Raw genomic sequence first — 12,363 nt, 5'->3', positions numbered from 1 at the left:
ATATTAATTTTTGTACAAAGCACACAATTTCACACAAAAAGTTATAAAATCAAATTGGTTTAAACATATTTATTTAAGATTGATTGCGAAACAAGTTATTGCAACTTATATTAATCACTTTTGAGTCCGCTTCTTGGAACCAACCAGTGCTGGTGTCATATGAAGGAACATGGTTGTGACCTGAGTAGGGCTCGAACCCATGATCTCCGGGTTGAGAGGCAGATGCCTTAACCAATAGGCTCCCGCTCCCCTTTTTATAATTTTTTTGATTTAATAAAATCAAATTAAAAATGTTATATAGTTTAAAGGTTGTATAAATGATTCATCACCATCAATATATGAACTTATGCAATTAGCATAATATCTAATAATTCTATTATTGTTTTAGTATGAGACATTGTATACATTTGTAATTAACAAAATATCAATTTCTGAATACAGAGGGTTCAGTTTTGAGGTTGTATGAAGGATTTTTATACTTTAGATTGAAGTTTGTTCAAGTGTTAACTCACATGCAAGAAATTTCATCAGATTTATTGTAACAAGTGTATTTTTATAATGGCTAATGGTTGTATTTTTACTCCAGACTTTTTAAGATTGTCTGTGACTTAAAATCACTTGCTCAGTGACTTTAAACCACTTGCCCTTTACTGCTTTGGGTCAGAACCCCAAGACTGATACTGGATTTTTTCATGTGAGGAAGCTATTAAGCTAGATTAGGTGGTTCTACTCAGGTGCAAGTTTGGGCTTGAAGTAATGCATGGAGGGGCAACTGTAGATCAAATTTGTGAATTTCGATTTTGAAATTCCTTATACTTTTTTTAATGAATTTAATTCAAGACAGGGCAAATTCATTACAATTTCAGCAGGTTACAGGTTAATAAATAGCAAGACAACAGAAAAACAGTAGCCTAAAAAGGAAATAAGCCATAGGTACATTTCTTCTTTTTGCTGAATTTTGGATACATTGATTGGTTCATGTTGAATTTCTGGTTTTTACTAACAAAAGAAGGACCTATGACATCCACTGAACATTATTTCAGGCATGAGCTGGCACCTGCATAGAACCCCTGGCTTTTACATTAACTTGCTCTATGGATTCTTCACATACACGAACACAATGTCCTTGATTGATTTCAAACCAATTTTTGTTTATGATAATTAAATTTAAATCAGGAGCCTTAAATATTCAAACATGAGTGACCCTTCACCAGAAATAAAAGAAAAAAAGCCAAAGTTACTGAAGGAGTGTTTCGATGGAACTGGATACGTAAATTAAAATGCAGCAACATGTAAATGGAATGTGCAAAGAATGGGGTTACTGATAAAGTCAACTGGAATAAACTAGGACTAGCATGCAAAAGCTTAGACATATACATGGATATGCATAAACAGAATGGAAACTTTTATGTAATTTTGTTAAGTATTCAAGGGTAGGTGTTGGCATAAAAAAGGTTACTTGGAAATATTTCGACTTACATGAAGTAGAAGGGTGACCTTTTGGTATGTAATAGCAGACAAGCATGCAAGCAAGGTCAGTAAGTGGGTCACCAATGGTGGATAATTCCCAGTCAAGCACACTTATAACATTTACAGTGTTCTTGTCAAATATCATATTGTCCAATCTGTAATAAGTACATAATTATAAAACAGGGTCTGCAACAAATTGACTTGTGTAAACAGGGTCTGAAACAAACTGACTTGTGCTAACAGAGTCTGAAACAAACTGACTTGTGTGAACAGGGTCTGAAACAAACTGACTTGTGTTTACAGAGTCTGAAACAAACTGACTTGTGTTAATAGGGTCTGAAACAAACTGACTTGTGTTTACAGAGTCTGAAACAAACTGACTTGTGTAAACATAGTCTGAAACAAACTGACTTGTGTTAACAGAGTCTGAAACAAACTGACTTGTGTAAACAGAATCTGAAACAAACCGACTTGTGTTAACATAGTCTGAAACAAACTGACTTGTGTTAACAGGGTCTGAAACAAACTGACTTGTGTTAACAGAGTCTGAAAACAAACTGACTTGTGTAAACAGGGTCTGAAACAAACTGACTTGTGTAAACAGGGTCTGAAACAAACTGACTTGTGTAAATAGGGTCTGAAACAAACTGACTTGTGTAAACAGACCAAACAAACTGACTTGTGTAAATAGGGTCTGAAACAAACTGACTTGAGTTAACAGAGTCTGAAACAAACTGACTTGTGTTAACATAGTCTGAAACAAACTGACTTGTGTTAACAGGGTCTGAAACAAACTGACTTATATGAACAGGGTCTGAAACAAACTGACTTATGTTAACAGGGTCTGAAACAAACTGACTTATATGAACAGGGTCTGAAACAATCTGACTTGAGTGAACAGGGTCTGAAACAAACTGACTTGTGTTAATAGGGTCTGAAACAAACTGACTTGTGTGAACATGGTCTGAAACAAACTGATTTGTGTAAACCGTGTCTGAAATAAAATGATAGGCTAACAAGGTCTGAAATAAGATGACTTGTGGTAACAAGGTCTGAAATAAGATGACTTGTGTTAACAAGGTCTGAAATAAGATGACTTGTGTAAACAAGGTCTGAAATAAGATGACCAACATAAGTTTACAAAATCACAGGGTCTGAAATAAACTGACTTGACTTGTGTTTACAGGGTGTGAAATAAACTGAAAATAAAAGTTTTGACAGGTTTGGATGCTAACCAAAAAGCTTTGTTTGTATATAATAGGGTTAACTGTAGTGCAAATTAGCCAGAATATGTTTTGGTTAAATATGGAGCATCTTTTCATGTAAACATGAATGTACCCCCTAGTAATAAAGAAAGTAGGGCACTGTCAAAGGAAAAAGGAAAATTTCAAACAAAAATATGGTGAAGTTATACGGAGAAATAAAAATATTTGTACAGAAAATACACAGAAATAAAAAACAGGTGAATGCTAACATCACAATCTCCTGTTAGATATAGTCACAAGAGAGAAATAAAGTCAAAGAAGTGAAGTATCAAAGTTGGCAAGATTTTCTTTCTAATAAATATCTCAAATAACCAGACTCAACTCCCTGACAAGAATACCTATAAACTGAACCCTCATACTTCAGAAGGCATTACAGAGCTTTAATATTCTGCTACCAATTAGTCAGACAATACATTGCTTACTTACATGGAAACATAGGGAAATTAGGTGGAATATAATAACATATGACCATTGTTGCTAGGTCAGAAAAGGGGTCACCAAGTGTTGACAATTCCCAATCAAGTACACCCAAAACATCAGGTCTGTGTGGGTGATAAATCAAGTTGTCTAGTCTGAAATAGCAACATTTAGTCTTGATTTTAAATGTATAACTAAAATCCAACAATCTCTTTATCAGACATACATGTAATTGTGAATGATTTGCTAAATAAAATGTAACTTTACTTTTGCTTATAACTATATACCACTTATAACGAAGCTATTGCTGTTGTCCTGACTCTTGTTCTTAAATTGGTTGTTTCTGGGATATACAATGTACAGATACTCGTATAACAATATAATGAGGTCCCCTAAATATTGTTATAAGGTGAGATTACTGTACATGTGTTGCATAACCTGAAATATCCATATACTGTAGGACAGTCCTCATTCTCAGGTAAAGGTGTTGGAAAACAATACCTCAAATATCTATGTTTTATTGTGCAAAATTCAATTTCAGATCAATTGATCCTGAAATCTTCATTTCTTATAGGTCCGAGTTAATTCTCAGCCAAATATGATCTGAACTCTCCATGTACTATGTGCAGTATTCATTCTCAGCTAAATGTCACTAGTGTTTCAATAAATTTACCTGAAATCTCCATGTACAATAGTGAAGATTTCATTCTCAGGGAATTGTGATAGAAAAATTTACCTGAAATCTCCATGTTCAATAGCGCAGCATTCATTCTCATGTAAATGTGTGAGATAACTACCTGAAATATTCATTCTCAGGTAAATATGTTCATAAACTTTACCTGAAGCCACCATGTACAATCATACAGTACTCATTCTCAGGTAAACGTGTTGGATAACTTTACCTGAAATCTCCATGTACAATAGTGCAGCGTTCATTCTCAGGTAAATGTGTAGGAATCCACTCCATAAGTTTATTCATACTCTCTATTTCTCCTGTCTTACTGGCCTCATATTGTTTTGCCCATCTTGTAAAATTTCTCATCAAATAACCTCCTGTAAGAAATATACAAGTCATCTTGATTGAAGCAATTGTAATAGTGACACTGACCCATTTGCTTGTTTCTTGCTTGAAGTAATCATTTTCAAAAAGATGTAAAAAACAAAGTTTCTAAACCCATACATAACTAAATTTAGAAAAAGGATGTCATGCAGGGCTCTGGGTTTAAAATTTAGCCTTCAGCAAAGAATTTCTTTCTGAAAACCCTACAAAATCTGAAAACCCTACAAAATTATTAATGAAAAATTTGTACAATTTTGCATAATGGAATGGAAAGAGAGAATTTGATGTTTTTTTAAATGACTATAATTCTTTGAAGTCAACATTATGTGTTTCTGCTTGATTCTCTTTTTAAACAATGAATACCACTGAACTAATTTTATTCTCATAAATTAGATTAGATAAATTTTTGCAAATATTTGAAAATTAATTTCATGGCAAATTCATAGTTATGAATGAATAAATATGTTAGCCCAAAATTGTGAGTATTTTACTTTATTCAGCAACACTTTCAATTTGAATATAAATTTAAAATGAATGCAAATTTATGAATACACAAATAATAAAAATATGCCTTCTGGACAAAAAACACAAAATTTGAGTACGATTTAAAGCTTAAGCTATATGACATGAAAATGCAAAGCAACATTATTTATCATCAGTATGGTCAGGTTACTGACCTTGTTTTCCGTAGTCTTGCAGTCCTGCTGCGTTGATATCCACTGAGTGTATCTTACATAACGTTTTCACCATCTCCTGGTATATAGCCGTTCTCTCCTCTGGCAAGTGACCCTCTAAAAGATGGTCCTGGAAAATACGGCCTGGTACATGCTCCATAATGTAGAATGGTGTCCCTATTATACTGAAACGAAATTTTTTTTATCTGAAATGTCTTCCAACTAGACAGAAAAGAGAAATAGAAAAGTCTTTTCTTATTTCAATTACATTTTATATCAAAAACAAGAGCTGTTGGTAGGACAGCATGCTTGACTAGGCATAGAATACACCCACATCAGGGTCAGGGTATATGGACATTTCCCCCCCAAGGACATTTGGCCCCACTAAAAATGCATCAAAATAATTATGATATACAACATAAACAAGAATGTATATACCTATCATCTTCAGAAAGAGCCAACATTTTAGGTACAGGTACACCATGTGGTTTCACAGCTTTCATAACTTTATATTCTCTCTCCACAGCATGAGCTGACGGCAATAACTTTCCGGGCTGAAGACAAAAAAAAAATAATGTCAAAACAATTTACTTGTAAATTTTTAACTTTTTCTGAAATATTTACATAAACTTTTATCAATATTTTTGACAAAGAAACGACCATGAGCAATTTATCAAAGTATACAACAGTTATATTTTTCTCAAAATTTAAAACCCACATATACTTTTGCCTTTAATTTTTAAAATGCAACTCACAGGTTTTTTTCTAAGCACCATATCTTTGCCTCCATATCTGATGAAGTATGTAGGATTAGACTGTCCATGAGAGAAACATCTCAATATAGGCTCCTCTATAATATACAAAAATAAATATAAGATTCAAGAGTGTTTCACCAGTGTATCCTGGTCACGGCACCAATATCGGGCTGGGTACTATAGTATAGAAAATAATGTACAACATGTTGTGTCTGGTTAATACTTCTATTCAAAACTACTATATCGTTTATATTACAAAACATACAAAGTGATGCACTCTAAAGTCATGCATACGTTGGCGTCATTTAATGGCACATGCTTATGAGCGCAATTACCGACAAAGCTCATAACTTCCAACACAATCCGAACTACAATAAATTCTGTATTAGACTAGCCCATGTCAAACACTTTGTGCAGTTTGACCGCTACATAATGAACAGGGCCAATTCTTAAAATGTTAAACTTGAGGCCGAGGTTTTTACAAAACCTGTCAAAAACAAGATATGATATATGATATTATATCTTCAGTTCTTAAAAATTTCATCTATCTATAGAACAATATCATTAAAATTATAATCGAAACATTGAGTTTACCTTTAGACTGTAACTTCAGTTGCCAATTGAGGAAACTTTTCAATTTTTTCTGGTCAAGTTGAAGACGTTTTGGTACAGTAGTTGTCCCTGGCACATATCCTCGCATTGTCAGGCCAAGCTCTTCCTCCAAATCTCTGACACCTTGATCTGGGTCCTTCACCTGATAATAACAATCTTTTTTTAAATGTCTGAAATTTTTATCTGGATCCTTAACCTTAACATTAAAATCATTTGATATTATTAGGTATTGAGGCTAATAAAGGTTTTGTTAAGATTTTAAGCAAAATTTAATTAGTTCAGGAAACTACCATTCAGTTTATCTAAACACTGTTATGTTTCTGAATAAAATAATTTACAACAACAAGAGCTGTCAGTAGGACAGCAACGCTCGACTATTCTTAGTGCTTGATAGTAAAAAAAATGCTTGATACAGTTATCTCCTCCTGTTTACAGGTTGGGGTCATGATGGTGAACAAGTGTGCAAAGTTTCAAAGCCATATGTCAATGGACTTTGAAAATATTTGAACTATTACAAAAACTTTAACGTAAATCTTAACTCGAAAAAGGGACATAATTCTGTCAAAATGCTTGATAGAGTTACCTCCTCCTGTCTACAGGTTGGGGTCATGATGGTGAACAAGTGTGCAAAGTTTCAAAGCCATATGTCAATGGACTTTGAAAATATTTGAACTGTTACAAAAACTTTAACGTAAATTCTAAGTTGAAAAGGGGCATAATTCTGTCAAAATGCTTGATAGAGTTACCACCTCCTGTCTACAGGTTGGGGTCATGATGGTGAACAAGTGTGCAAAGTTTCAAAGCCATATGTCAATGGACTTTGAAAATATTTGAACTATTACAAAAACTTTAACGTAAATTCTAAGTTATAAAAGGGGCATAATTCTGTCAAAATGCTTGATAGAGTTACCTCCTCCTGTCTACAGGTTGGGGTCATGATGGTGAACAAGTGTGCAAAGTTTCAAAGCCATATGTCAATGGACTTTGAAAATATTTGAACTATTACAAAAACTTTAACATAAGTGGTTACGCCGACGCTCGGGTGACTACAATACTAGCTCTACTTATTCTTATCGAATAGTCGAGCTTAAAATTACAGAAGGCTGTTTGGATGAGTAAAAGGGCAGGGCTTATCAGTTAGTTACAATAAACATAGGTTAATTAAATTAAGTAAGCAATTAATTACAGGGTTATTTATGCACAACAAACAAGAAGAATCATAAAGGGGTATAAATTGATAGGTGGGCTTTATTCATAAGTTATAATCATTGTTATAAGACAAAATAAAATCACTGTTTTTAATTCACTATAGACATATTAAACACAGACTGGACTCCAATGCATTGTTTTTCAGTCAAAACTGAAAGTTCTAAAAGTCTAAAAGGCTATTAGAAAACACACTGCATTAAAAAAAGAATAAAAAAAAAAAGAATTAAAATATATAGAGTTTGTTTGTTTAGTTTTACGGTGCACAAACACAATTTAGGTCATATGATGCTGCAACAGATAAAAAAGGTTTTGGCTTACCTTGGGTGTTACAAATTTAAAGCACAAGGGGTCAAAACCACCTCACCTGCTGGAAGTAAGAGATGCATAGACTCCAGTACTTTAAACCCATTTAGTCGCCTCTTACAATCACCCAGAGATAAACAGTGGCTGCAATTCTGATGACTCAACCTTTAAAGGTAACCCCTCAGCCACAATGGGGAAAAAAATATATAAAGTAAAGAAATTTGTAGGATATACATATATAGTTATAACAATGCAAATCAAACAAGATGAGTTTACCTTGATAGTTTTAATACCAAACTCTTTAGCTGCTTTTAGATTGCCTCCCATGTCATCAAGGAACACACATTGTTCACCGGGCAGATCTAACTCCTTCAATACTATCTCGTATATCTTAGGGTTAGGCTTCCGGTATCCAACTTTACATGATTCTACTACCTGTAATATCATTATTTATTACAAACTTATAAATGAAATATTGAGAAATATTGATAAAACAAAATACATATTTTCATTTTTCGTATTTTTTTTTCACTGTATAAATTTATTCTTCACTGGTGTCTTGCCGGAATACTTTCTTTTAAATTCAGCCAATACACAAACTTTCAGGGGAAGTCTTTCAAATTGTAATGTCAAAAGCCACTCATGAAATATATCTTTTCATACCACTCAATGAAAATAAATCCTGTATTTAGAAAAAAAACTTGAATATCCCCTATAATAATTATATATATATATTATGTTGCAGTAGCTTTCTAGGTTTTGTATGTGTCAGAAAATTTATATCTCGCCAGAGCAAAAATCACATCTGTTGCCTCAGATAAAAATGAAAACCCTGTGACAATAAAAGTCTTGAGTACTAATTAGTTTCAAAAAGAGGGTACAATAAGTACATGTAATTTAAATAAGTTACAAACTTGCTTCACAATCAAGCTTAAATAGAAAAAGTTTAAACTAAATATTATACCACATCAAACATGGACAGATCAAGTGGTATATAAGTCTGTTGGCTATCTAGGTTGAACCAATTATTTGTAAGTAGTGCCGTTTTCAGTCCCTCTGCTCGTACACACTTTATAGCATCTATCATCTGCGGGAATGGCGTGACTGCGAACTTGCTAAATCGTGGCATAAGATCCGACATATCCACAGACTTGCCAAGCTGTAAGATATAAAAAATTGCTTGTAATCAATTCAACACCAAGATTATTTTTCTATTACCGGTACCCTGGCTAAGTTTTGGAACTGCCAATTGTAATATTTGCTTTTATTAAATCAACATCTTGAATATTGTCTAATGAACTTGCCCAGCTTTAAAATTTGGAACAGTACATTTGTCAGAGGGATTTCAGCATCAAAATACAAAAATAATGCCGGAATTGATATATATTATTCAATTTAAAACCCAGAAGTCTGCATTATTCATTATTTTTATGAAGACTGGTTCCAGTAATAAAAATGTATAAAAAAAATAATGAGATGACTGGTACACAAATTTCTGATTATTTGCTGCATGTTTTATGTAAAAACAAAATGTCACAATCTGAACATTATATAAAGGTGTTACTTAGAAGAAGAAAGATTTTTTTTAAAGATTTGATCAGCGAAAGAAATATAATGTGCAGGCTGGTGATCAGGCAATTCCAAATTCAAATAAAGACATGCATATTATACAAATTTACTTTAATTTTTGCATGGTAAGAGGTAAAAGATTAAACAATGGGTGTAAAAATGTATAATTTCTAATAGTTACTACTTACTTCTTATATACCTGTTGTACCATGCTAATAAACTTAAAAATTAAGCATTAAAGGGACTCCACTGAGGTCTTTTGACATTTAGACACTGGAAATATTTTTTCGAGACTTGTGTGCCATTTGATGCAGATCATTTCCTAACGAAACAGTTATTTTAATGTGCAAAATAACACAAAATAATGCAAATAGGCTAAAAAAAGCACAAAAAACCTATATTCAATTTAACCCTTGGAACATTTTTTATCATATTTTGCAGATTTTTCCATTTTAAGTGCATCACTTCAACCAGTATGTAAGAATTTCAAATTTTAGGTTTATGACCTCAGTGGAACTCCTTTGCAGTAAAAAAAAATATATATATATATATTTAGTTTTACTCAACCTGATTGGAGCACTCTTCACTGAAAACTTTAGCAAATTCGGACAAGTTAAGACGCCCTTCCTCCATTCTTGTCCATGCTCCATTAGTTCTGTCAGAAAGAATCGTCTTCAATATCAACCCATCAGGTAAATTATTTTGCCTTTCAAAGTCTGTGAAAAACAATAGCACAGTATGAAGTGTTAAGGCTCTACTGTAAAGAGTTACAAGTTAAAAGGGGACATAACTCCAAAAATATTACTTTCAGAATTAAGCCCCTTGTCTAACAAGAGCTGTCCGTAAGACAGCGCGCTCGACTTTTTTATTGCTTGCCAATAAAAAAAGTTTTTGCAGTAAAAGGCAATACAAGAATCTCTGTATTTTTAAAGTGAACTAGTTGTTTGATACCCTTGAATATTACAGCAATGTTTATATGACATAATTTATGGTAAAGTGAACAAGTGGATAGGAATGAATTTTTTTAGATTTTTTAAGTTTTTTAGTGCTTGCCTATAATACAAAACATTGACAGTTAAGGGCCATAATTCAAATAAAATCTTTGACAGAATTACCTTCTCCTGGACATGTTTGGGAATCATGATTGTAAACAAGTATTCCAACTTTCAAATTAATATCTCAAACAGTTCAGTCAAAAAGTGGACTGGTACTAAAAACTTAACCAAGATTCTTAGTCGATAAAAGGCCTTAATTTTTAAAACAAATCCTTGACAGAGTTACCTTCTCTTGCGTACAGATGGGGGTAATGATGTGAAATAGCATTAAAAGTTTCAAAGCAATATCTCAAAGGGTTAAGGCAATAAGTGGATTTTACCCATATTCAATGTATTTTCTAAGTCAAAAAGGGGCATAATTCTGTCAAAAACCTTGACAGAGTTATGTCCTCTTGTCTGTTGATGAAGGTCGTGATGGTAAACAAGTATGGTCAGTTTCAAAGCAATACCTCCAATGGTTTTGAAATAAAGTGAGGTGGTACAAAAAACTTAACCAAGCTCAATACACTTTCTAAGTCAAAAAAGGGCCATAATTCTGTCAAAAACCTTGACAGAGTTATGTACTCTTGTCTGTAGATGGAGGTTATGATGGTGAACAAGTATGGTAAGTTTCAAAGCCATACTTGTAATACTTCTGAAATAAAGTGGGGTGGTACGAAAAACTTAACCAAGGTGTGACGCCAACGCCGACGCCGGGGCGAGTAGGATAGCTCCCCTTTTCATAGAAAAGTCGAGCTAAAAACTGCACCTTGTCATGATAAGCAAGTATCGCTTTTTGGCAATAGTGAATTAGCATTTTGTATTGAAGTTAAAATATTACTTTGTTTACATTTCGCTACTTTTATAACAAATTTTTTCATATCTTTTCCAGGTAACATGTATCTAACATCCTAAAAACCATTATTTAAACATTATTAAGTTCATATTCTAAAGAAGAAGAAATATTGAAATATTGATCCTAACCTTGAAATATTAGCATTGGAGAAGGCAAGATAACTCCTCCCATATCAAAGATAACTGCCCTTGTCTCTGTCTTTCCAGATGCTGCAGTGGTAAGACATGCAGGCATGCCCCTCTGCTGGGCACGTAAATGTTGCCATGGTAACATTCTGAAAAAGGCAGCTGGTGGCCGTAACATACTGGAATTCAAAAAGAAGTTTCCTCCGTTGGTGTTTTAAATTCCATGTCCTTCAAATATTAATAACACTTGATTAATGAGATAAAATAACTTCTTTTTCTATTATATCACTCTAAAATTCTGAAGAATTAGATCCTCAACATATCTATTTCCTTAATATCAGTGATTTTTTTTGCAATTTTCAAAACAACCTATGGCTTTCTTAAGGGGAAAATATAGCCCGATAAATCAGAAAACGGGAAATCAAATACAAAATGTACATTTTATAAAATTTTTAACTTCATTTCACTTTAACATGCATGGTACATAGCAGAGGATATCTATAGGAATAGCTTTATCTTCTACCTGATATTAGTCAGATGCTTTTAAGTCATGGTTCTGGTGAAAAATGTACACAGGGCATTTTAGGGGAAAATATTAGCATTTTAGGGGAAAATACACCTATTTTTGGCTAGGGGCAAAAGCCTTTAACCCATTACTTCATGAGCATTTTGTGAAAAATGGCTGTTTTCATTGAAAAGTCTCCCGTTTCAAGTTCAAATTGCTACAATACTATAAAAACTGCTTCAACACTAATCAAACTTGGCACAAATGTTGACTGGACAATTGCCCTTGCAACAACATGCTCAGACTTAAATTTTCTGTTACCATGGCAACGAGGGGACATCTCAAAATTGCCAAAAATCACTATTTTGCGTTGATTTTTTCCATCATAATTGATTTCAAAGTGCTGCAACTTCTCAATGGATTGAGATAGAGTCAAATGCTTTTCAGCGTTGATTACACGTTACCTTATGATCAATCTGAGGTCATTTATGGCCTCTCACAAGTCCAAA

The 12,363-nt window shown here is 33.2% G+C and overlaps 1 protein-coding gene across 5 annotated transcripts in view; it reads right to left on the bottom strand.

Moving 5' to 3' along the window:
* The window catches only part of LOC132757748 (acyl-CoA dehydrogenase family member 10-like), a 55,042-nt gene that overhangs the window by 41,031 nt on the left and 1,648 nt on the right, over positions 1-12,363 (bottom strand). For 3 of the 5 annotated variants that reach the window (XM_060749134.1, XM_060749135.1, XM_060749132.1), the window contains exons 2-11: positions 11,353-11,528; positions 9,902-10,050; positions 8,730-8,924; positions 8,042-8,200; positions 6,236-6,395; positions 5,642-5,736; positions 5,325-5,440; positions 4,890-5,071; positions 4,055-4,205; positions 3,162-3,307 (exon numbers count right to left, since the gene is read on the bottom strand). In XM_060749134.1, coding sequence (XP_060605117.1) covers positions 3,162-3,307; positions 4,055-4,205; positions 4,890-5,071; positions 5,325-5,440; positions 5,642-5,736; positions 6,236-6,395; positions 8,042-8,200; positions 8,730-8,924; positions 9,902-10,050; positions 11,353-11,527 — 1,528 coding nt within the window. In that variant the 5' untranslated portion in view covers position 11,528. Of the gene's footprint in view, positions 1-1,479; positions 1,626-3,161; positions 3,308-4,054; positions 4,206-4,889; positions 5,072-5,324; positions 5,441-5,641; positions 5,737-6,235; positions 6,396-8,041; positions 8,201-8,729; positions 8,925-9,901; positions 10,051-11,352; positions 11,578-12,363 lie in introns of all 5 variants that reach the window. The other 2 variants (XM_060749136.1, XM_060749133.1) reach the window with 2 other exon arrangements.

Source organism: Ruditapes philippinarum, unplaced genomic scaffold (genome assembly GCF_026571515.1).
Source record: "Ruditapes philippinarum isolate M1 unplaced genomic scaffold, ASM2657151v2 ctg1015_1_1_1_1, whole genome shotgun sequence".
Classification (NCBI taxonomy): Eukaryota; Metazoa; Mollusca; class Bivalvia; order Venerida; family Veneridae; genus Ruditapes; species Ruditapes philippinarum.
This window is presented reverse-complemented; position numbering and strand designations above follow the sequence as displayed.